Here is a 26,826-nt window from a genome sequence, read left to right as displayed (position 1 = left end):
TCCTGGGTATTGCATAATAGAAAACACCCATTTACTATCATGTAGAATCAAAGCCACATTTTTGGTGAAACCCATGTCTCTCAGACTGAGTGCTGAATTATAACTGGTAATCGATATATTCTATTTGCGGTTTGGGATACTTTTTCAGTGTGTTTTTATACTCTTTTATATATCTGCATGTGAGTGTCAAAATTTAGAGTAGATAATCACATGCAGCATTAACATTTGGTGGCTTTAAACATTGTGTAAGAGTCCATCTGCTCAGCCATCTGAAACATTACCATACGCATCCACACTCGGATATTAACATTAATATACAGTACATGTACACGTAAAAGGCCTTGATAGGTAATGAAATGTGGAGGAGGGCAATTCCAAAATCACATATTGTAGACAGTTATTGGAGTTAACAAAGGCATTGAGGTGATCAAAGCCACATCTACTGTACATGTGAGGTCTGATCAGGTTCTGTATTATAACTGGTCCCCTGGCTCTGCAATGGGCACTTGGGGTTCCTCCTCACAACTGTCCTCTTTCCCAACCCAGTGGATGCCATGGCCATTCTCCCTGGGAGGGAGGTGAGGCGAATGCTGACGCTCCAGAGTGGAGAATGTGGTGAATTGCACTCGCTTTCTCTTGCTGGTGGGTGAGTGGAGGGACTCGGTATGCATAGGTTTGCTCCTGAGGGAGCCCACACAGCTGATAGGAGAGTCTGTAACAGAGGCCAGGCAACTGGGCCGTCTGGACAGAGAGGCAGTCTTCTCAGGCCCAATGTCTATGACGGTGGTTGCAGTCTGGGAGTCTTGCTGGACGGGACTTCCTGGCACGCTCATCACCAGCTCAGCGTCTGTGCCGAGCCATACCCAGTCATGCCTGTGCCCCGTGGGCTCCTGGCCATGAGAGGGAGGCTTCTTGTGCCTGAACTTAACAACATATGAAATACAATTAACCAGAAAAACCAGGATGGCCAGGCAAAAGACACCCAACAGGGCGTACATGCCAATCTCCAAGTCTGTGAGCGGCCTATTGGCCAACATTTCCTCACCACCAATTTCTATCTCTGCTGTGTCCTGCCCAGGTACCTCCACCTTGGTGGGAAAGTTGTTGTAGTTTACTAAGTTCCCAGGGGCTTTCACGGTGCTAGTAAAGCTAACACTGCTCATATCCTCCACTATCATATTGTCTGAGCCATATGTTCTGCTGCTGTCACTGGGGCTGCTCATCATGCTGATGTTCACCACACTGGTAGGACTGCTGGGTTTCCCTGAATTGCCGGTCTTACCGACTCCTCCGAGGCTGCCGCTGGTTATGAATGTTCGTTCTGTAGATTTAATTGTGGTTGTGATCTTTTGCATGGCACTCTCCTCTCTATCAGACGTGGAGCTGCGCAGTGGAGGATCCTGGGAAGGCTTCCTCTGCGTCCTCTTGCTGTCCACCTCCCCCCCGTCGTTCCCGTAGTCACTGCCGTTGTCCCTGCTGCCAACAGTGCTGCTGGTATTGCCGTCTGGGCGCCGGCTCTTCAGCTGAAACTTGACCTTTAGGCTGCCGTTGCCCACGGCTACAGTGCTTTTGCGCTTGGACTTCTGGCAGGCTTCGCAGATGGACATTTCCACTCTGACGAGGACTCCCTCGCCCTCACCCTCTGCCACCACAGTGGGAGGTGTGCCCTGCACTGAGACCACGCCCTGATCTAGAGACGTCACCATCACTCGGTAGAAAGCAGGATCATAAATGTCAAGAGGCGTCTGGTTACCATCACTGAACTGCACCCAGGCACTGACCAAAGCTTCCTGAAGGAACGGAAAGTAGGAGAAACTGTAATTGTGCTTTTAATCTACAGTTTGTCTTTGAGAGATTCAAATGGATCGAAACTGTTACCTGTTTGGGGCTCTGTAGAACTTCCTGTGTGGTCGTGGTAGCCAGGATGGCTCTGTTGCTTCCAGGACTGAGCTGTAAAGTCATGGACAGGCCTGTAACCATCTGGACCCCCAACTCCGTGATGGTCACTTTGTCATCCACAACTTTGATAGTTGTCTTACCCAAGATTGCATCAGACAGAGGAGAAAACACCTGTCACAGAATCAGACACAGTAAATTAATCAGGGTGCCTCAGACTGTATCACCTTACCACGACCAGTTCACTTCATCAGGCCCTTAGAGCACTCAAATCCAATTTAATGTAAATTAAATCAAGTTATTTCTTGCTATGACTTTGGTCAGCAAGTGTTTCAGTTTATCACCTGGATGGTGGTGGTCCCAAGGTCTCGTCCTGACAGCACCCGTCCCGCCTGCAGCCTTGCCACTCGAGGGTCCTCCACCTTCAAGAAGTATCGAACCAGTCTTGTGACATCCACCTGCCAATCTGAGCCCAGGAAATAGGCCTTAGGCTCCCGAGGGTCCGGCTGCTCTGCCATGAAGTGAGTTAGCACCCGCACCAGGGCGTGCTGAAACTGCAGCATGCAGCCTTTTCCCTTCCTGTCGTCCTCCTCACTGTTCCAGCCAGCTCTGGGACAGGAGCACAAAAACACACATGCAGGTCACACCTGTCACACAGTAGACGCTTTGACCTGCTATACTCCAATCACTCAACCCTGTCTCTTTGCTTGATTGGATCACATTGAGATATTGCTGTACATTACATAATGGAATCAAAACCCTAAACCCTTGGAGAGATATGATTTGGATTTGTATGGGCTAAAGAACGCTTTTAGAAATCCCATCTAGAAACCAAATGAGGGGAGTTTTTATGTTAAACGAATGGTTTGTTTGTGTGTCCCACCTTCTCGAGGTTAGTATGGGTACCCTCCAGCTTTTGATCTGGCTCAGCTCTGTGTCTGACACCTCAATCTGGAGGGGGAGTCGGGGCATCCACACGGTCAGTTCGAGCTGTGCACTCAGGTAGCTGTAGGTAAAGTTCACCGTCATCTTCACCTTGCCCTTCGTCTCTTTGCCATTCACGAAAACATAGTCGCACCTGTCCGACACCTGGATAGGAGGAGACGATACATACAGGGAACAACCCATCACAACATGAATATCTTACCATTTTAATTTCCCTGATAATATCAAAGAGTTAGCGTAAGTATGCTTGTGTAAACAATCTATATCAAGCTCAGAATGAGACTGTTGTCAATGAAGGAGAAGTTAGTCATCAAACCAATGACAAAAAATAATCAAATATTCTCATAAAAGTCACTATTTTAACAAATAGGCAATTCTTACAACAACGAATGGCCTTGTGGCAGTTTCACACTGCATGTGTCACCATAGTAATGTCAGCTGGCTGTAATAAACTACTGCGATGATCACCGGTCCGAAGCGTTAGGAAGAGGCAGCATTGCAATTTTATGTTAATCAAAATATCATGTAGTGCAGCTCTGAACATCAGTCCTTCACAACCAAATGCATTCATTACACCGTAATTTCAAAGGTGACCTTGGCAAGTTTGGGCGACTGCTCAAAGGACTCATGGACATTGTGAGACACGAGTCGGGAAGTTTTCCTGGGTCCTCTCAACACAGACACTGCTTTAAACAAAGGAGATTATGAATGCCGCATTGGAATTCAGTCACCAGGCCCTGGAAGTGCACATGGAAGTGAAAAAGGAAAAAAAAAAAACAGTGACTTTGACAGATAGCCTAAGGAGGAATACGAATAGCAATAGTGCTCTCAATGGTTTGAACCCAACAGTTAACTAGAGGATGTGCGACATGCTATTTTTCAGAGGATCCTGTGTCATCGTTGCATCTGAGCGTCAGTCGTCACGCACCCATAGCCAGAGCTTAAGCCTCAGAATGGCCACATCACTATGTGTCATCCTTGCTGCTAAGTGAAATGTTCTGACCTCGCCTCTGCAAATAATCCTATGCTTGATTTATATCCAAACAGCAGATTTACAATATGTAGCACTATGCCCATGATCAGTTGTTTTGGAAAGAATTTAATGCAACTATGGAACAATAGACAAGGACTGATATAGTTTCAGTGAAGCCGTCTCATTTTTTCAGTTCGCTGTGGAGGCAGCCAGCCAGTCATCCATGATCTAAGACACTTTGCTCATTTCTTCTTTTTCAGAGAAGCTCCGCTGAACTTCCATGAGCCATGTTCAAAAATTATTCTGAAACATCAGTTAAAAGGGAATGCCATTTCCATTTGTCACTCGCCCACTCATCCTAGTCACAATCTCATTCTGCAGCCAAGAATATCCCTCAGTGTTTTTTGGTGTCAAAATAGATGTTTATTTAAAATGGGATTTGACTTTCATCACTGGGTACAGTATTAAAGATAGCCAGGAATTAGAAAATAAATGAAAGGCACACTTCACTGACACTAAGGTGACTGGAGTTTTTTTTGTGTGTGTGTGTGTGCGCAAATAAAACAAGCAAATTAAAGTTAAAAGTTTTAATGAGTCTGCAGAATGAATAGATATCTATTGCAAAAGGGCAAATTCAGTTCAAGCATGACAGTGACTTCAGGCTTGATGTAAATCACTTAGTCAAATTGCCAAACCACGCCATAAAAAGTCCTGATTAATCAACTTAATAGACATCTATGCACAATATGTCCCTGCTTAAAGTGTTCAAGTGTCAATCCTTCAATCCTGAGCTGACAAAGAGAACGCCTGTGCACATTTTAAGTCTCTCCATCATTCATGCATATTTGAAAAACCTTTCCATCACGGCAGATTAGACTTTGTTTTGCTTTTGTTTTGTCACATGAGCTATCCATTCTAGATAAATCCTTCCCCATCTATCAATAGCAGATTTGATACTCTTCAGGCACACCAGAAGAGAAAAGATATCTGAGTCAAGCTGTTAGACTAAGAAGATTAAAGGGAATATTTGTGACTGAAGCTGCTCTCTGGTCAGCAAATACACTAAGAGCTACAGTAAGCTTAGAACAACAGCAAAGACAGCTGCATTACAGGGTTGAAAAGAATGATTTAGGCCACAACCACTTTCTTGACCTCTACGGGTAATCCTGCTTTTCTTATAACTGACACCCATCTGCACTTAATACATGTGCACTTGCAGTATATCCTTTACAGTGAATCGGCTCATGGAGCAAAGCTCGGAACAGAGCACTACACTTATTTATTAGCCTGACACATCAGTTAAACCTGCTAAACCTGCTTTGGGACACATTCAACCAGCAAAAAAAAAACGTATTAGAGGGCTGGAATCCACTGCATGTTCTTTATTCGTTGTTTACGATTTCACTTTACCCTTGAGTAAATACATTCACAGCCTCTGACCTCAGGGGCCAGGGGCCTGACTTTCAATTTCATCAGTAAACAAAGCCGGCTTTTGGCAGTCAGCCGTTCTCAGGTTCACAGGATAAAAGGGACAAGTCACGGGATGGGAGCACAGTGGTAGACTGTGAGGTCATTTGTGGTGAGCGATTTAGCTCAGTGGCTGTTCATTGTCGGGGTGATTGATGGCCGATGTTGTCAGACTCCAGCTAATAGTTTGTTTTACAGCGGAGAAAAGAGGCAGAGAGCAAAGGTGACTTTGGTACAACTTCTCTGTCTTTGCCCCTACAGAGCCTGTTTTTAGCAGACCCTCCAAAAACCAGACAAGACACAAACATCTCATATTCTTCTATTTATTGCTGCTAAATTCATTTTTTGCCATTTGCCCGTTGTGACTGAATGTTGTTTATCCAATACTTATGCAGCGAAAGTTTGAATAAAAGGAAATAATTCAGGGCAATTTCACCTCTTACCTTTTCATTGTCAGTGTGTTCCCATTATGAATAAGCCTTCAGAGGCCTATTACGCTACAATAAAACCACCGCACTGGAGTGTTTGGAACCAAAGACACTAAAAATGTGTATCCAAAGGTTATTGTTCTCCTACTACAGTGTGTGGAGGCATGAAACAAGGAGCAAATCCTACCTTGAGTACATCGTCATTAGTAGAGCTACAGTCTGTGTAGTCAGACACATCAGTGACGACTCCATCTTCTTCCACAGCGACTGTCCTCACAGGCATCACCACCTTCTTTCCAGTCAGAATGGCTGTATTCAGGATTTCTGTGTCCTGCAGAGAGGCATGGAAAACCAGCCAAAGTCATGACATATTACTTCCATAGAACACTGAATAATAACACACACACACAATGCTTTGATTTTACATTTTAGACATTTAGCATGTCTTCATGTGCTGCAAAAGGTTTTTTTTGCGATAGGTGCACTGCAGGATGAAAGTAGCGGAAGAAGGGAGGAGAGACGGGGGCGATGAAGTGTGACTGAGTGACTCAGCAGTCCTGATGAGGTATGAAGGCCGATCCCCTCTTGGGAAGCCAGGGGAGAGCAGAGTTAAGGCTGCGTGATGGCCAGGTCACCACATGGAAGTAAGAGCTAATCTTGGACTTTTCTGCACAGGCATGTCCCTCATATGAGTTCAGACGTGAACTAAGAATAACCTTTGCATATATACTGTGCTGCCTGTTCTTTAATGCGCTGTGTATTATTAAATAGGGCAGCTGGTAGGGCAGAGTGTCCGATTAATTGCAGGGCTGGTTGTTTGGGTCCCCCTGTCCACATCAAAGTGTCCTTGAGCAAGACATTGAGCCCCAACTGCTCAGCGTGGTTAGGCCAGTATCTTGCATGGTCTATGGCTTCCATCAGTCTGTGAGTATGTGTGTGAGTGTGTGAATGAATGGCCAGTTGTAAAGCACTTTGGATAAAAAATGCTATATAAATGCAGCGTGAGTGTGTGTGTGTGTGTGTGTGTGTGCATTTGTATGCATGCATGAATAATCAAAGCATGAAAATGAAACAGATGGATATGTGTCTTCTGCAAAAACACACTGTTTTAAATGAAGTTGAAATAATTAAATATCATGTGTGTGTGTGTGTGTGTCTGTGAATTAGTATGAGAGCAGTGGAGCGCAGCCTGGTCAAGTTCTGCGAACGATCGGTTGAATCAAATTTAAAGCGACACTTGGCCACTCAGAGTATGAAAATGAAGCAGATGGATATGAGTCCCTCGACTGTAAAAACTGGTTTAAATGAAGCCGAAATAATTGAACATCTTTTTTTTTTTTTAATCGTCAGTACAATGTAGTTAAAAAGTACGGATCTGAAGCCTGTGTCAGTGTGGCTTTTGCCATTATACAGAAGTATTGAGCAGCAGGACTAGCTGGAGTTCATAGAGCAAGGCTAAGAGTGATCAGTCAGTGATAATGCTCCCTCGAGCCAACCATCAAATCTCCTCGTGTTTGGCTCTCTGCCTGAGGTCGGCTTCTAATCCACAAGAGAGATGAACCATGTCAAATTCACGAATCAGGACACTGTAGCATATCCTCATAAATTCCAGCACTCTGCCACCTTTATGATGGAAATGCAGCAGAAGGCACTGTGAAATATAGGTAGCATACTGCCCAAAAGTACAACAAAGTATAATCATTTTCAACTTCTAATTGTATGAATTGCACATCAATAATATGTGTTTGAACAAATATTAAGAAACAGAAAGAGAGGTAGTTTGAGTGTAATGTAACACTTTGTCATTGTCCTTCCTGCGATCAGTGGCGCACTAATAAGTCATTGACCCTTAACTCAGATTCAATATTGTACTTCAAAAAGGTGTACACTCTTGTGTAATGTTCCCTATTTAGTGGCGGAAGTTATGTCATGGATTAATTATAGAGGTAGCATGATAAAGAGGCCCGCTGCACCGAAATAGAAGCACATGAAGCAGCTGTTCGGAGGAGAGGATGACCACATATTGCACGCCAGAACAGAACAGAACAACACAGAAGAGAGACATCAGCTATCTGACAGTCAACAACACAAGGTCACACTCTGCTCAAAATAGAACCCATTTACTAAACAATCCAAAGCATATCCAGCCTTCTGTGTATGCAAACCAGACAGGAATGGATCAGAGCAAAGTGCATTTTATGATATTTTCATGCACCAACGCTCAAAGGAAAGAGTGCTGGCATTATTGGAAACGCTGCTGTCAGTAACATCGATGCCGGTTTTAATAATGATTATGTGTGACATGGAAGCTGTCAGCTAACTCACCATTACAAGAGGGGCCAGGCCAACAAAGTCTCTCTGAGTGGTATAGATCCTCATGGCTCCTTCGGTCTTGGCTACGTTTTTAGACGCGGATGGTAGCTCCAGCTTCCATATGATCACCTGACTGTCGAGAGGACTGCTCAGCTCCTCCACTTCAAAATCCATCTGAAGCACCTCCAGCAGACTGCTCTCCAGCCTGGATGGGAAGCGGGATTGGTTAGAAAAATATGCATACCATACAATACATAGCAGTCTTTAATTCCAATGCAACAAATTTTCTGGTGCTAGAAGCGCTGCATTTGTGTGTTGTTCTGTGAGGGACCTAATTCTTTCAATTTCTTTGTAATGCAAAGTAGAAGCAGATAGACAGAATCGTTCCATCACAACCAGTCAAACCTAATATGATTATTTCCCCACAGGGTTCTGAAACTCTCTCTCCACAAATTCAATTCCTGTAGAGATAATCATGTCTGAATAAAAGTGCGGCGATTATACCGCAGGTTATCCTGCACTTCAGCCTGTGGCTCTATGCTCTCAGAGCAGGACAAGCCAGTGCAGATTCAAACCCAGGGCTCGTTGAACCCAAAGGAAATTACATGACATGGGGTTCTCTTTTATTGTGTCTTTTGTCTAATTAAGTCACAATTTGCAGTAGGGTGTTTGACAGTTTTTGGATAAATAGCATTAAATAAGACTAAAGTGTACAGCCGCCGGGACATATTGACTGCTCTGTATGCATCAATAAGACCTCATTCACTGTGTGATGCAAAGGCAGTAAGTGTTATATATGCTGCAATGACCATGTCTGATAGCAGTCATTATTTTAATGTCTACTGAAAGTACTTTATATTAAGGAGACGGTTGGACTGTTGAAAGAAAAGTGGAAAAAAACCTGATAATTATATTCAGACTGGTGTTTTGGAGACATCCAGCTCAGAATTCATAGTGAGATGAGTTTTGGCCCTGTGGATAGTAAGCGTGGAGATTTTTAGGAGAGGGATGTGATCCTAGTAGTTGCGACAAGACCCAATCCCCTTTTTTTTTTAACTTTGTGGAGGGCTTTGCATCTCCAGGCATTTTCACAAACTAAAACAAAAAAAAAAAGAATAAAGCTGAATTGCTCCGTGCTGGCCCTACCCTTGAGTTGCCGGCACTGTTAAATGGGAACTGAATAAAAGGTAGTCCAAGGACAGGGGCATCCTGCATACACAACAAAGTATGCGCCTTTGTAACTTATAATGGCCTCTCAGTGATGCCAGCTAGAACAGAGTGTCCTAGCCATGGATTCAATTTTCTCCCATGGCCCAGGTTAGTATCCTGGGTTCTATTTCTTGGCACTGCATTGAACAATGGAAAAGATATATTGGTGGACAAAAACACAATAAACATGCACATACACTCATGGACATTATCAGACTCTATGCATCTGCGTGCACGTGTTCTATATATCTGTGTCAGAGCTGTGCAGGCACACAGTAAGTCCTGTTTACTGCATGGAAATGACCTCTAAAGGGCTGCACACCAGCCGCCTCTCTGCATTAAAGCCGCAACAATTGGAGAAACTGCAAATCATATTTTGTTAATCCTCCATTAAGTTCCAAACTCAACAACAAAGGATACAAAAGTCTCCCTCTGTATCCCCCTCTCACTCGGTGCCACATTATATCTGCCCCTTATTAAGGGCAAGACAGAGATTTAGTGTAATTGAATAATCTTAGCATATTGCTCAGAGACCTGAGATTAAAAGATAATAATGGAATTCTGGTCAAATATCAAAACAAGATATGCTTGACTCTCATAAGCATGTCTATATCCCCTTAAGTATGCATTAACACAGATATCCATAAGATAGGAGGTTGTTGCTCTGCTATTCATGCCCTCAGTCATTCTTGTGAAGCTGGCAGGGGAACTTGTTTACAGTCAGCAGTCTGTCTGTGTGTGTTGCAGTGCTTTAATATTAAGATCCAAACCAAGCTGCTCGCAACAGAGGATAAAAAAAAGCTTTAAAGTACAGATACAGCAAATACTTTTAGTGCTCACTAAAGCCAGTAAGACAAAAAGTCAGAGAATGAAATCCCCACAGTGGTGTGATAGTAGACACTCTGCAGGGGTTCTGCTGGTTTCATGACATTTTAGAGAGGATTAGCCGAAATGACTGAGTGAAAGAATATGTTAACCCATAAAGAAGTTGTGATAAACAATGTCATAATCCGCGCCAAATGGGGGAAACAACTTAATGAGGTCAAACCAATAATGACGAGCACAGATAAGGTCAGTGTTCTGGCTCTGTTTGAAGCACGCTGTGTCTATTGTTGTCTGACCTCCGACAAGTCGGTGTCACAAAACCGCACGTTTAGACTCAGGAATTTTTATTGTACTGAAGTTCATCTTTTTTATATTATAGTGAAGCAAAGTTTACTGAGAAATGTAATTCCATGTCTACTTTTATTAGGGGTTTTTTTTTCACCCTAAAAAAGTTGGCAGCATACACGCCTGCTCTTTTCCAGCTATTCACACACTGATTAGAGCTTTAGTTTTACAAGCCTTTCTTGGAGCTGCTCTAGAGGCAGAAATAATCTTACTATTTGAGTTAAATCTCAATGGATTGGTTTTTGGGGGCACTGGCAAGCTTGAATGGCAAAAAAAAAAAATGTAAATCAAGTGCATAACAACAACATAAGTAGTACTCTCTGAAGGTTGGATTAGCTCACCTGGATGACTTATCAGCCTCACTAGAGCCACAGTACTGTCAGTCACTCACTTCACAGCTTCCATCCAGACTGAAATATCCACATCCATTCCTGGTCCGCAGATGATTCATCCTAATGACTTTGAGAATCCCCTAACTTGTCTTTTTTTTTTGCCAACATGAGGTTGAAGTTCATGGTTTTGAGTGAAATATTTCCTAAATTATTGGATAGATTACGTTGAAATGTGATGTGAAATGTGCCATATGTGATGTGTCATATCTCCTGGTTGAAAATCCAAATACTTTGGAGATTTTTAGCTAAATATTTCTTAAACTAATGACATTACAAGCTTCAGCTGTAGGCTTACATTGTGTTTAGTGTTCATTAGCATAATACTTGCGTTAATACTCATTATGCTGACTAGTCTACAGGGGACACTGTCATTGTTCATGTCTTCATCTTCTTTAAACTAAGTGCTATCATTAGCATGCTAACATGCAAAACTAAAATTGTCTAAATATTTCACGTTGTACCAACTAAACATCAGCGTGTTATCATTGTCATTGTGGGCATATTATCATAGTGATATTAGCATGTAGCCCAAAGCAGAGCTGTCATTTAAACTCTACGTTCACACTAGAAGGCTTAGCGCTCTGTTCAGAGGAACAATAATACACGCAGCACGCTGTCATACGGAAGTAAACGTTAAGGCTGCTGAGGTCAGTGTTTATAGTTTCATTTATAAATTGAATTCATGAGCTGATAATACTGATGATGAGATTTTTAATTAGGACTTTTTGTAGTTCACTGGCCGCTACCCAGGAGTGGTGGGATCGTGGCATGAATGGCTGTACAAAAACAGATTTCATTCATTATTTCAGAGTGTTTGTTATTTCCTGTGTCTGATTCAGGACCACATATAAAAGTTCCATGTGATTTGTGCTGTTCATACTATTCTGAAAAGAAACACCAAGATCTGCTCAAATCAGAGTTTGGCCGCTTTTGTCGACAGTCTGAACGTAGCCTATAGGTCTTGTTTTGCTGTATTATATTTTTCAGTTAGCTGTAAGAGGGTTGTAGCCTATGTAATATAAGAGAACTGACACAGAGGTTTAAACTTGAAGCTACTGTTGTGGCAGCAAGGTAAGATGCCGCCGTGCAAGACAGAGGAGGCTGTGGCTGAAGTCCTGTGCCCTTTTTATAAAAAGGTGCTCTCTAATCCCAGGAGGCATTATATGATTTAACTCACCTCAGTTCGATGAAAGAGAGCCGCCCTTAGCTGAACGAGACAGGGCAACTGAGATAAGCTGCTTGTTTGGGAAAGAGCGTAGCCCCCTTTAGTGTGGTTATGGGGCAAGTTAAGTAATCGGAGTTAGATCAGAGCAGGCCGCAGATGTAATGTAAATAGTTTTAGCGTTATGCCTGAAAATGGTTCAGTGCAGTTTTGCTGTAACCAGCAGCATAAGTCATAGGTTAAAACATGTTTTACTGCACATTAGGAATGCATGGACGTGCATGGCTGGTAAATGTTTGGAAATGATTAAAGCACAGAGGAGATGTGGGCCATAAAGGGCAAAAAGCAATAGCTGTTTACAAGAGGCAGCTTTAGAGGAGCACCTGCCGCCAACCTGTGCTTAGAGAGCATGAGAGATGTCCTCTCAGGACACTGCACAGCCTCTGCAGTAAGCCGTTGTCGTGCTTGTGCTGTACAGGTTTGTCTTTACTTCACAGGTGCAGAGACAAATGCTGATATGCTTTGCAGGTCATATATTACAATGGGGCCACTCATAACAGCTGGAGCTGAAAAAATTCCCTCTGGGCCTATGGAGTGTTATTTGTCCATTCAAACAACAGCAATTTAAGCCTTTAAATATGTGATAAACATCCCAGCGACAACAGAATAGACACATATACAGTAGGCAGCATAAAGTGGCATGTAGAATAAAGGGGAGGGAACAGACTTGCCTTTTCCCAGGAATGGGAGCCTTCCTCTCACAAATAACAGCGATGGCTCCGTCTGCGTCCATATCCAGAGTGATGTCCCACAGTAAAGAGTTACTGGGTGTCGCTGTTCGAAAGGTCACACCTTTCTTTACTGTCGCTCTGTGAAAAGTCAAAAACGAAAAGGTCAAGAATGTGGTGATGTGACATTACAAATACTAACAACCGGTGGGGCAACGAATGCTTATTTTTCCCAAGTTTAACTGATATATACAATGTGAGCAGTTAACCAACAACACCATCTTTCTGATCATCATTTTTCGCACCTTTTGGAGATTGTTGAGTGTGAATAGTGGATTTAGACTTAAAAAGTTTCTTCATATGGAGTACAGTATACCGCATTTAATTTACATTCTCACAATAAATCCTGAATTTCAGTAGCATTAAGCCACCCTTGAATATAGTAAGTAATATTTCACACTTAGAACAGCGAGGAATATTTATTTGACTCAGAGAACAATCATATGAAAGCAAAAAACTGGAGGAAATTGCGAAAAAAAAAAAGAAGAAGCCAAAAATCATTTATTTACTTGCAGCCACATCCCCCTTATGTGCATGTGAAACAGCAGAGAAAACATTATTCTTTCTCTTCGTCCTTATGTACACTCATTATTTAAACTGAACTAATGAATCATTAGTTTTCCTGGCCCCTAATTTGTAAATGGGAAGCATTATGCAGCTGAACATGCAGACCTTCCCGGCGGGTTTCCCCAACACGAGCAGCTTGCAGAAGTTCAAATGTTAATGAGATATTCTCCTACAAGAATGGCGATCAAGTTAGGCTGGGGGAAGCACACATGTAAAAATGCAACAAAAAAAAAGTATTGCTCCTTCTGTTATGTGCCTAAAGCTCTGATAAGGCTCCCAGAATACTCAGTAACAGCTCAGACAAGTTGTCTTAAACAGTTCAGAGCAACATCTATGTGTAATTCTTTGGTTTTCATCTGCATGCAAAGCTGTGTGGTTTATCTCTGAATCTTTGAGATAAACAAAGTGTTGAGCGCATTATGAGTCTCTGAGGAAGTGTAATCTGTGATAGGAGCAACAGCAATCTGGGCATTTCTGCTGCTTTGGCCTGGGGGTTTTGAAACCCAGGCAATAGAAGACAAGACATTGCTCCCTGCTCTGCAAAATGAAACGGAACAGTCCACCGACACGCATTATCTCTAAATATTTACAATGGCATCTTAATGGATTTTTGGCGAGTATTGTGTGCACGTCTGGTACTTTTCGTGTGTGCATGTGCTCTATGTGTGAACTCTTGTTGCGCCAACATCTGCACGTCCAATATGTATTCCGGCGGGAGCGTCTCAAAGGGCCGCTGATATTGGCACAGAGTTTTTCTGCTGCAGAGCCACACTGTGATCTGCGGCCACAGCCACAGGACTGAGGCAGAGAAAGGTCCCCCTTTTGTCCCTTCTCCTCAGAAAGAACGGTTTTGGCTCATCTCGCGGCGTTCGTGACCCAAGAGCTCACAGGTCACAATTAAAATTGGATGTCTGAGCAGTGTCTTTTTGAAAAGTGGTTTTAATCTTGTGCCATCTTGACCCAGGAGGTGGTTTCCATTCCAGCTGCACACAACAGCGGCTGGATCATCTGATTAACACACGTTCAACCAGGGAGCAGAGGGCTAAAAGGTGAAATCCTTTGGCACTGTGACTGGCTGGAAAATAAATTAAAAACAAAACAACTGCAAGCGTCTTGGTCATGATTGCACACAGCTGAATGTTTTAGAGTCTGTGGACACTTAATGGCTATATTACAGGATGCACCGTTAAGCAGGTAGTCGCGTTGAAGCCTCTAACCCCTCACTCTCTACCAATTAACACACAGGTTACTACAGCAGACGTGTCTCAGGAGACACACTGGCCTTACACACTCCTGCTTATTAAATCACTTCTGTCTCTTACCAGTTCCCATCAAATAAAGCACAAAAAGCAGCCAGATCCTGTAGGTGTTGCACACTGTCTGTGGTAGTAAATAAATGAAACTAAATTCTCTGTGTGCTGTGCATCAGAGGGGCTGACAGTAGCGAGCAGAAAGGGCTGGCCAGTCTGTTGTTATCAGTCAGAGGGTTCCCAGGAGGCAGCAGAGCCAACAACACAGGGGATAAGCACTCAGTCTGGGCTAAATGAGCAAAGAGAAATACGTGAAGTGAAGAGGCCACAGCTTTCTGGTTAGGAAGGTGAAAGATGAGGCGATAACATAAATGTTGCCCATGTTAATGGCTGAATGATAGAGATAAGGGAATGGCACAATTTAATTGTTTGTGTTGCTACAATTACTTTTCATACCAGCTGTTTGAATTTCAGAATTTTTGAAGTCAGCTGCATTTTTCATCATGGAAGATGAAGATATTTAAGCCTGTGTGTTTTGTTCTGTGCAGTCACTGTAGCATCCATTTTATTATCATCAGGTTTCATCATATAGGCCCATCACAACCACTCAGAATTAATGTGGTGCTCGGCAGATTTGCAGATCAGTATTTAACTAAATAATGAATACAAATTAAATACAAATTATGTGAAATGTATTTATTTCATTTTCTTCAAAGTTTAAATTCTCTTGTCTTGTTTCCGTGTGTACCGAGGATGAGAGACTCACATCACACATGTGTGATGTTGGGAACCCAGAATACCACAATAGTGGATGTCCATCATCCACAAGCAGCACAAAGCTGTCCATTAAGCCGTTAGCCAAGCGGCGTTGTGTCTGATGTCAGTTCTGTTGATGGGCTTAGATTCAAGCAACCGTGAGCTGTGAGTTTGACATGTTTGAAAGCATGACATAAAAGTAGTTCATATGCATGTCACACAATAAATGAACAGAAGTAAAGCTTATAGCACCTTTGGCTCATCCTCAAGGTACCCGAGGGTGCTGTGTCACCTACTGAGGCGACCACTGATCTACAGCCATGCTAGCAGCTCCGTGCAGCATTACAGTGTTTGACAATGTTGAGTTGTTGGTGTTAAGCAAATATGTTGACTATATTCTGCAAGGGAACATTTGCTAATTAGCTTTACACACAAAGTACCACTGAGGCTGATATGAATGACATTACTTTTGCAGGTAATTGGCTATAAATCAAAGTATTGGACTAATTAAAATGTTTCGACTCAATGATGGCGCTAGATGGAAGATTAAGAGATCAGAGAAATTAGTAGGGTTCATGTGCTGGAAAGCAGAAAATTCTGCACCAAATTTCATTGCAGTCCAGCCAATAGTTATTGAGATATTCACTCTAGAGAAATGTGGTGAACCAAACGTTACACAGAGATTGCCATCCCTAGGGTCATGCCGCTAGCAAGGCAAAAAAAACCAAAACATGTCATATGATGCATTACACATTGCACATGCAAGATTTATCACAAATTGCAATATGATTTTTTTTCATCATAGCGCTGTCTTCCCTATCTTGCCTTTCCCATTTCTTCGTATAATTGCTCTACTAGTGCTAAACTGTAAGTGCAGTGCGATCTTTTGAGTTCAATGGGGGAAACCTTTAATCCGGCATAATCAATGAGGTAAGCAGGATGGCATGCTCAGTGTATGAATGAGAAAACCTCGGAGGACTGTTCCTCTAGTCCTGACTTCTGAATCGCATGCCCTGCTGTGATGAAACACCTCTGTGTATTGAGCAGAGTGGAGCAGAGTTTATCTAATAAAAAGTGACAGTAACAAGAAGACTTATCTAAAGTCCTTTTTTCTCTCTCAGCCCCCTTTATGTAAAAAAAAAGGGAAAAGAGCATCCCCTGCGACTGGAAGAGGCGTTTTTACTTCTGAGTGGTTGGGAGAAGGAACCAGTGTCCATGGCTTTGGTTAGCAGGCCCTGAGGAGGCAGCGGGCAGGGGGAGGCACCAGGGCAGAGAAGATGGATAGCTGTGGAGACTGAAGCTGACAGTGTGTGAGAAAAGCAGCTCTCAGGTGCTGCACCTGCCATCCATCTCACTTCTGACCAGGCAAGGCGTGAGTGGCACTGTTGTTTCACCTTTTACATACTCTTCATTTACAAAAAACACACACACGGGCATGCACATGCAAATGCTGCCACACGCATGCTAACTCTTACACAAACAGGCACACACACAAATACAAATACACTCAAAGCAGCACATGTTGGCCCTTCGCCTTCTTCAGTCGCGTCCCTTATTTTAGTTATTTGTGGGGTGCTGTTTTCTTTAAATGTATTTGAAAGATCACAGAGCGATGGCCAACCACAGAAAGTAAAACAATGAGACAATTCAAAAAAGCAAATATAAAACACAATGAACCAGAGACTGAGTCTGATCAAAGACTTCCAAGATTGTGTTCTCTGTGTGAGCTCAGCCTGGCCCAGATGCATTGCATCACCAAGGCTGCCGTCGAGATGCTACATAGGGTTTCTAATTACTTCCCTGATATAATTTGTGTTCCCATCTTTGGCTGTGTGAATGCATCACCCTGGGGCCAGAGTACCACCGGTGAACCCCAGTGCATTCGGAAACAGATGCAATCGTTAATTATGCAGGCAAATGCCCACCGTTTAGCCAGTCTGATGGCCAGCCATCAGCAACGTGCTTATCGTACTTATGGAGCAGTTTAGGGAGTTGGGGAGATGTTCATGCCAACACTCATGCCAGATGGCGGGCACCACAGCACTAAAATGGATGTAAAAGTCCTATTTGTCACACAGATGAATGATCAGGCTCCCTCGTTGAGGAGCTCAGTGACACGGTGTCCTGTTGATACAGAGGCTCAGGTTTATTTATTGCCACAATGCTGCCTTTAAATAAAACTCACAGAACAAGACAAACTATTGTGCTTCATCGCTGACTTTTAATAGCTGTTGAGAGGGAAGCAAAAGAGAAAACTGTAAGCTCATACTTCACGGCACTCAATTTCCTGAGCAAACACGGAATTATCTAATTACCCTTCATGGGGGCGTGTGACGATGGTGCTACAATACTTTATCTATGACCTTTATCAAACTCCTGCTGAGAGTGACAGCTTCATTTTGCTGGAACGGACAGGTGCAGCGTGTCTTTTTCTCAATTGACTTCAAATTTGTATGTCCCTTGACTCCAGCTAAATACATCAATACAGGTTTATCATGCTGATGAGAGAGTATTAAGCAAAGCTTAATGGGACATTCAGACAGTGATAAAGCACAAAGACAGCTGTTGAGGACTGGATGCACAGGGCTTGTTAATGTGCTGATAAGCTGAGGGAGGGTAGCACTGTGCTACTGACTATGTGAGTTAGAGGATTTTATCATGTTTATAGGATGCAGAAATGAATGATGAATGAATGATGAATTTCAGAGTTTAGTTACCAATGCATAGTGTACTGGCCAAAACTACTATAAAGAGGAGATGAGAGGAGATGAGAGGAGAAAACAAAACGGGAAGCACAACTAAGCAGGGAGGCAATACTTGAACTTTTTGTTCAGAAATTTATGGCGAGGCTAAAAGAATTACAGCAACATGTATTAAAAGTGACAGAATGAAGAGTGGAAATTTTTTTGGCTTTGTTGCTTCAGCAAAAATCAAGAGACATAAAGAAAAGGAAACCAACCAACTTATTCACGAACACAGTCAAATCCTTTAAAATACAGAAACGCGCAGGCCTGTAATGCAATTTAACGATTCTCAGATACTCCTGGAAATCCAGACAACCCGTGAAATCTTGGATGAAACAGCCTCAGCCTCACGTCCCAGAAACAAGCTGAATACCTGAGAAAAATATCGAGACTTCGGCAGACGCAACCTGTGGAGGGGGACGAGTGCATCCATGCACAGCTGTCCGCTCAATCAATATTTACCTATTCCAGCATTCACAATTGATCTGAGTAAGTGTCTAAATGAATGAAGGCTGGAACAGGCGAAAAAGGAATTAATAATCCTTGACTGTCTCCTCCCCTCCTCACCTCCGCTGAAGCATGTATGAACAAGTCAAGGCGGAAGTAAATCAGAAATCACCATTATATTTTTCAGGAAGTATTGATTGTCTATAGTGGAGAGTTTTGACTGTAACTATTGTCCTGGAACTAATACGCTTCCGGATTAGCTTCCCTCAAGGACTCTCTTGTTGAGCCAGCTCTTAAGTCAGCATGCATCACTGGACATCACCCGACAACACTGCAAACAGCAACATACAGTAGACGCTATCATTTAACACATGATGTGAAACCAAACGACATGTGACAGAGGGATTTACGACATACTTTCTCATGATACAAATCTAAAAAAGAAATAAAAAAATTAATAACTAAGACATGTCAGGAAAGAAAAAGCATTTCACACCTCTTGGCAGTCCATTATTCAGTGCCTTGGAGTAAAGCAGGTAGTGTATAGAATAAGAATTTAAAAATCAGCCTCTAATCAAGTTAGAGTAAATCTCTACTTGTCTGCTCTGACAGCTAACCTCGGCAAAATCTAGCCACGCTGCAACGTGCTTCCCTTTCATCTCCATCTGGATGACGATAATAAGAAGGTAAAACGACGGTAAAGCCATCAATGAAACGGTGAGAGAAAGACGGGAGCATTTAATTCAAATCCAGTTTTGACGTGCCACTCTCCCGCGTTGCATCATTTCACCTTGAAGAGTTGAGCAAACTGACAACTTGGGAGAAAGCCAACAAATCTTGTTTTTCTTTCTTTTGCTCAGCGGTATTTTTCCTCCAGTGGATAATAAGTGGATGATCTCCATGCATCTTCAGTACCTATCTGTGGGATCTGTCATATATAGGTTTAGCTGTGACACAGATCTCGAGCATACTCTTTAAAGCAGAGCCATAATGAGTCACACGCTACACGCTTTCTTTCTTTCTTTTTTTTTATGTCAGCCTCGGTGACTACCACTCTAGAAACAGCCCTTAATGTCATCGGGCTGTGCTCACTCATGTATTTTTCTAATTTAACACGAATAACCTTCCCCTGTTCCTGGGAAGACAGTTAACCCTTTATCATTTTAACAGGAATGCCATAAGCTACGCAAAATTTCATTTTCTCCAATATTCCCTTATTTCTGATGGCACAGGATTTGTGCAAGATTTAGAGAAGAGGACTTATACTGTTAATGAACAGCTCTCCATATGAATTCTTACTGACCAATTAACTTGGACTTTACTGGAATTGTAGAGTCCTCTGAGATGATGGCAGGACCCCACCTCAAAGTAAGGTTAATACATCTTTACAATAAAGCCAGTCTGACCACGACGTGCTGTAAATCAGCAGAAAACACACCTTCCACCACGTCTTACCTGAGAGTGAAGTTAGTCAGCTGAGCAGAGCTGGCCATGAGTATGTAGAAGGTGGCGATGTCAGTCTTCTTCAGCGGTTTGGAGGATGTCCGTATGACAATGGCATTGCCGAGCTTGAGCCGAGAAAGCGTTGCCATCCCTTTAGGCACCTGCAGAAGACGTACGCTGCCAATCCTCTGCATGGGAGTAACGGGAACGTACTCTGCCTGCTGCTGTGAGCCTCCCCAACGACTTCCATCCACCGAGTTACACTTCCCATTGACTTTAGGCTGTGCCTGGTAGTACAGCTCCACAGGGTTCCCAGCAGAAGGATCCTGCCTCTCCCTGCTCGTGCCCTCTGACCCCGGAGCAAACCAGCCAGACGCAGGAGCAAGCTCCGCCATGCAGGTTCCCCTCTCGCCTCCTATGGCACAGGAGCCCCTCACCTCCTGGGTCTGCCAGAAAGCAAACACTGTCACACATGGTAGCTCATCCACGGCTCCTTCTCCTCTGCCCCAGTCCCTCCCCGCAACATAGAAGAGCACCCGCACTTTGGGCTTGGAGGAGAAAACACGAGGGGTCAGCACGAAGGCCTGGATTTTCCAGTTGAAGGTAAAGACCTCTGGAGCATTGAAAAGCTGCACAGACTGGACCAGATCCAGAGGCACAACCTGCTCTGTGGACATAGTGCCGTAGCTGGCGTTGACAGTTGGCTGGCGGCTGGATCTTAAGATAACAAAGGGCTGCGTGTGACTCTGCATGCTGGAGTTTCTCATGAAGTCCTGCCCAGCCTCCTTTAGGAAGAGGTAGTCAGCATCTCGCACCTCGTAGTTGACAGGTAAGAAGATAGGGAAAGGCACTGGGCTCCTACTGTCCATCAGCTCTTTACTGCTCAAATCTGTGAGGTAAAAACAGAGATTTACACTAGGCTGCAGAGAAACCATGTGAATATATCAGTGCACCACATTTCTAGGCAGCTAGAATTAGATTTGCAACAAAAACAGAATTTAGGAATTCAATTCTCCTCTACATTTGAGAAATACTAACAGTGTTCCATGAGCACAAAAGTCAGCTAAGGCCAACTGATCAACTGAGTGGGGCATTACATTAAAAAGGCCTCTGAGCTTAACCTTAAAATTCCTGTAACAGAGCACGGAGGTGAAATATTGTAAATTACAACAAGAGGAGCTTAAGAGTGTTTTAGGCAGCAGCAACTGATGGGACGGAGCAGGAGTTGAACTCTGTGGCTTTCTAAAGGGACTGTACAAAAATGATTGGTGGTTAACCTTGTGTTTTTTAACTTTGTAAAAAAGCAAAGCCCTCCATAGGCGTATCAACATTTTTAATCCTCTACAACACCCTCATCACCAAATAATATCAAAATATTAAACAGTGTTAAACGAGGCTCTGATAATTTGATCATAATCCAGGTAGCGATCGTGTCACAGAGATAATAAATAAAAAAAATACTAATTCATTTCCTATATCATTTACTTTTTAGCACATGGTTACTAAAATGTGCTGTAAGTATCAAGTGATCCAACATGTTAAGTCTTACTTTGAAAATATTTGTCCTGTCCTGTTATCGCCCTGTTATGATGTTATATTTCCAAATTTTCCTTCCACTGCCCCAGTTTCACCTGGCACAAGGTTGAAATCAGCCATCAAAACCTGGGATTAAAATGGCTTTTCAGATTGTCAGCAGGCTGTGAATACCCAGCAGATCCTCCATGAAAAATGGTGGAGCATCAGTATGTGAAGTAAAAGACTAATGAAATCATACCGAAACAAAGAATCTAATGGAAATATTTGATCTGAAAATATGTACAGTACTCATTAAGGTGTGTGTTTATGCATGTGCTCGCTTTGTGTTGGACAGTATGTGAGTACAATGATTACAAGGATTACTGTCTGACTGTTAAATACCAATCATAGAGTGGGTGAGTAAAAACAAACCGGCAGCATAAATATACTCTGATCTGGTTTAAAAGCTTAATGGCAAACGTTTGCCTTAGTGGAAACGAGCAGAGGCAGAGGTCACCAGGCCATCGTGTGTCCTCATTAAATGTCCATTTTGATAGAATTATGAAGATTACAGCAGCTGACCCGAGTGGGCACTGTTTATCTGGTGGCTAATTGCCCTACTTGGTGAATTAAGAACAAAAACACTGGTGTTTACTTTGCAGATTATGACAAAATGGATGAAGCAGCGTTAACAGCACAGTATCGCAGAGTGAAAAACAGCTTCAGTGGCAACAAATCATTCCACTGGTACACCGGAACTAACAACGTCATACACAAGAGATAATATCTAGTTGTTTGAGATGCATTCGTGAAATTATGACATCGGCTGCTGCATATTGTTTCTGACTGTGGTCTTAATTGCTATTTATCCATGAGGAAGGCTTGGAGCTTTTCTATATCCATATCAGTCGTCATGTCCCTCATGGCTGCTGGCATTTGACAGGTCTGTCTATCACGGCCTCCTCTGCTTTTCATCCTCACTCATCCACCCCTGCAAAGAGCCTGTCATGATGGCCTGACAGTTCACACAGCAATAACTATACCGTATGTGTCACAATCATGTCAACCCAGCAGCCCTCGGAGGAAGACAACAGAATCTTTTTTTCTCTCTCTCTCCGTCTCTTCCACATGCAGACAAGAGTGTCTGTCATGTTCTCCGAGTGGGCGACACGCTGCACGAGAGGCTGGAGCTGGGGACAGGGGCTGCCCTGGCTAAGCCTACCAGTGGCCGCAGTGACAGATGTGCAGTTTAATACCAGAGCTGGCAGCAGCTCCGGCTGGAGTAAATATAAACTGGCTCACTGTCTCCAGGAGGGAGAATGCACCGCCAATGTAGCAGCACAGTACTTCACATGTAAGCTCATCCCTTTACAGTTGGGTTTGATGGGTCATCTGTGCTCCTCTTGTTTTTTTCATTTCATAATACCCAAAGGAGACCATTTAAATGGGGCATACATGGCACACAATCTATCTGTGAGTATGGTAGCAGAGATTGTTGTTTGTTTAGGCTTCGTGGCAGGCAACGAGATGCATCCTCCTTTGCCAATATTTTGAATATTTGACAAGTAACCAATGTAAACAAAACTCTATTTCTGCGGTCCTCTCATCATGATGAGAGTCCTGCCCTCAAACTGATAAACATGAGAGCAAATCCGCTGTACCAGCTGTTCCAGCCTCTCAAATCACTCATTTTGAAGACCCTGAGCTTCTCTTCCTCCTTGGCTGAGTCAGAAAGCATCAGCGTTGCCGCGCAGATGCCTCAACCACCTCTAAAAGCCGCCTCTCCGAGACTGCTCTGCTGCCCGCTGAACATGCTAAATGCCCAGCGTTGGTGCGTGATTTTAGTTTTGCCTCCACAATATGTAGGTTAAGTGCTTTCTATGAGGAAAACAACAGATGATTCCCTCTGTTCCAGGGTTTAGATGACATGTTGCTCATCAAATCTGTGTTCATCCCTTTCTGTGTCCGACTGCAAATGTCTGTAGTATGAAATTAAATCCATGAGTTTTTTTTTTACACATCATATAAAACTAACACAACTGTACCTTTGAGTGATAGCAGAAAATTAACTTCAGGTGGGGATTTTCTCTCCTTTTCTCTCCAAAATGAATATGCGACCATTTGAAATAGAGCTTCTCATGTGTGCACTGTCCCTCGGTTGTGCTGTGTTAGTGTTAGTTCAGCCACTTGTAAGAAGCAAATACATTCCAATAGGAGCTTCGCTGTCATGCATTAAAATGGAAATGGAAAGTAAGTAGAGTGACTGAGATTTGTTCTGTGGTGTATCTAAGTAACTGAACGTTTGTTTAGGGATTAAGGCTTCATTTCTCATCACCAGTTTTAATAAAAACACTGTTGCACATAATGAGCTACATTTTGCCCTGCAGTTTGTCACAAGGCTCAATATTTAAAAAAAAGATCTTTTCACAGCCATGTCAGCTAACTCCCTTTCAGCGTGCTTGTCTTTCAGCATTATTTATCCAATTGTCATCAATCTTTATATTATTCTATTAAAATGCACAAAGCCCAAGCAACCATTTTGAATTCTAATGGGCGGTAATGACTTTTACCATATGTGCAAAACAGCTTGCAGGAGTGAGTCGACTCCCACCAGCATCACAGAAGAAGAACAATGGATGTCTGAATTTTTATCAGTAATTGAGAAATTAAAACAGCTGTTTGATTCTGAAAGTTTCTCTCTCATGCTGTCTGCTAAAGGGTTTTGAACAAATTGTTATGTTACCATTAGAGGTCATACATCTAGCAGTACACTGATTATGAATGCTTGAAATAAGAAAGTGTTGGCAATTATCCAGATGCTTATAACATTAATTTAGGACATCATTTCTTTCGCAATGGATGTTAGCACAGCTTGTTTTTATCTTTTGAGTGGCTGACCTTTCCAATACATCTACCTTCATTAAAGCACCAAAAAGTCTCATTGAGATCTGACAGCTTGCTAATAAATTGGTCCTTAAGTACAGAGATTTGAGTCATGTGGGACACTTGGACGCGTCATCTTGCGAGGTAAAGAGCACCTTACGGCAGAGGAAAGACAAGCTGTTAGTACGCCCAGGATTTTTTGCTCTAAAGTTTAAGTATGTTTCTGCATTTGTGGTTAATTATCAAAACGTCATCTGCAAAGTGTGAAAATCTGAGTCTGCAAAGGTCTGGAAGACGTAGAAACATGCCAGTGCAACAATGTCATGTGTGCTACAGGGGCCTAATTATCATCATGGAGTATCATGGTCCCAATTAAATGAAAAATCATAAAGATTTGTAGTTCCCTTATACCTATTCTGATTTCATGCTTATCAAATTTCAATGATCAGTCAATAGAGTGTTCAGAACTTAGTATATTACAGTATATTCATGTTCTGTGATCAAGACTCTGTTGCTGTGCAGTTTACTTCATGTCATGACAGTGAATCACTGTGCTGACAAAAGCCAGGCTGCATAACTGGCCTGGTCATATGTATTTTCCAGGATAAAAGTTAGACTACAAACACTTCTTATCTGTCAAATCTCATTTTCCAGTCTTGACAGCATTACACTCTCACACTACATGCTTTAGAAAGTGCTTTATACAAAGCCACAAAGATGATGTAGCACTGATTATATAGGATGCAATGCTCTGTGGGTCTGTGTAGTGAGAGGATGGAGAAGATAAAAAGAGAGAGAGAGAGAGAGAGAGAGAAAGGGAGAGAGAGGCTTAAGCTTGTGCCATGATTGGTAGGGATTGCTGTGTCCAATGAGACTCTTAAAGCTGCTTTAAAAAATCTGTTTTATCACAATTTCTCAATTTTTGTCATCTTTTTATCCACATAAATCAGCCAGCCTGCATTCCCTGGAAATAGCCATCTATTAAGGCAGTTATAGGCTTTATAGTAAATGTGCTTTTTTTTCTTTCTTTCTCCGTCTTCCTATTTTTCATTAGCAAAGTTGGGAATTTAGAGTGTCTGCTTCTTGTTTGCCTTACCCTCATACAAGAGGGAGCACTCCTGAAGTATCACGCATTAAGGCACTGATCAAGTTGTACTATGAGCTCATCAAGTCTCTTACCCTTCACCAATTTCATCCTCAATGTTTTATGTCCCACTCACTGCTGTGACACCTCAAGTAAGACACATATGTTGACGTTAGGCTCCCTGGAGCGCTGTATCACTGTGGGTTAAGATGTAAGTTTGTGGCACAAATGAGGACATTTATATATTATTTAGACTTATAGCAAAGGCTGTTTTGCTGCTGGCATGGCATTGCTGAGAGAAGGCCCACCTCCCATCAGTAACATGTGCACAAGATGGACAGGACATGTAACAGCTCGCTGGTTATCATTTGTTTTCATTAAACACAGTGTAGACACAGCATGAATGCTTAAATAGCGACAGTCCCAACAGGCTTCGGGTTAATGCATTGCACTTTGGCATGAGCTGGTTGTCCACTTATCCCTGATGGGCAGTTTCATTTAAATACATAGAAGCACACAACCAATCACTCCCAGGTCACTTACCTTGTGCGAGCACTGCTGTAATTGTTATAAAGAATATCTGTAAGATCCTCCAGCTCTGGTGGTGAAGGCTCATTTTGGCACCCGGCGCGGCTCGCTGTTCCAGGCAAGTTCCCAGTGTCCGTGTCCCAGTTTGGTCGCGTTTCAGCAGATCGTGGAGCGGATCCGTTCATCCATCTCTGCAGTTCGCTCACTTAACATAATCACACCTGTGGGAGTAGAAATCGTGGTGTAGTCCGCGCTGCAGGTAACGTGGACAGCGCATCGAGGTCTGTTCATCGGCAGGTTGTGCGTAAAAGTCGTGCGTAACGATCCTGGGGATGTCTCTCCTGAAGACTTTGTGTCGGGTCAGAAGAAGTGAGAGCGTCGAGCTGAAACTGTGCGGCGGAGTACGTTCCGTTTCGATCAATATTACGACTCCAAGTGAATTATCTCCAATAAGTCCTGCAGATTGAGTCGGTCTCCCAGTCTGCCGGGACTCTGCGGAGTTAAACGGCTGTTAGCAGATCACTGACTGTCTTGTGCGCAATCCTCAGGGCACTAAACTCATCATCTGTCACTGTTCATCCGCTCAGGAAGCCCCGTCCAGTACGCAGCTGGTGGGATTAACCCCGCGTTGGTTTGAATGTCATGTCACAAGAAATGATCAAACGTGACGTATTTAGTGTCTAGTGATTTCTGATCATTTAATCTGTTAATGTGGCTCTTGATTGCATGATGACCTCCAGTTAACAGACAGCAAAGCCCGTAGCCTATAGTCTGTTGTGGCGGGTAAATGCTCTGCAGCAGTAATTGGAAGCATGGGTGTAGTGGAAAGTTACCATCAGTTTCATCTTTTGTCTTTTTTATCTTTT

The 26,826-nt window shown here is 42.9% G+C and overlaps 1 protein-coding gene across 1 annotated transcript; it reads right to left on the bottom strand.

The window, feature by feature from the left end:
* Nucleotides 1-473: 473 nt before the first annotated feature.
* LOC139204121 (transmembrane protein 132D) lies at nucleotides 474-26,078 on the bottom strand. The gene is made up of 9 exons (XM_070834088.1): nucleotides 25,976-26,078; nucleotides 19,963-20,839; nucleotides 12,687-12,824; nucleotides 8,035-8,227; nucleotides 5,897-6,040; nucleotides 2,780-2,985; nucleotides 2,241-2,505; nucleotides 1,879-2,070; nucleotides 474-1,790 (listed from the first exon to the last, which is right to left on the bottom strand). Exons 1-9 carry the CDS (start codon nucleotides 26,046-26,048, stop codon nucleotides 474-476), a joined length of 3,405 nt encoding a protein of 1,134 aa, XP_070690189.1. The 5' UTR covers nucleotides 26,049-26,078.
* Between the last annotated feature and the right edge of the window lie 748 nt (nucleotides 26,079-26,826).

Source organism: Pempheris klunzingeri, chromosome 7 (assembly GCF_042242105.1).
Source record: "Pempheris klunzingeri isolate RE-2024b chromosome 7, fPemKlu1.hap1, whole genome shotgun sequence".
NCBI classification, from domain to species: Eukaryota; Metazoa; Chordata; class Actinopteri; order Acropomatiformes; family Pempheridae; genus Pempheris; species Pempheris klunzingeri.
Note: the sequence above shows the minus strand (reverse complement) of the source record. Positions and strands in the feature narration are given on the sequence as shown.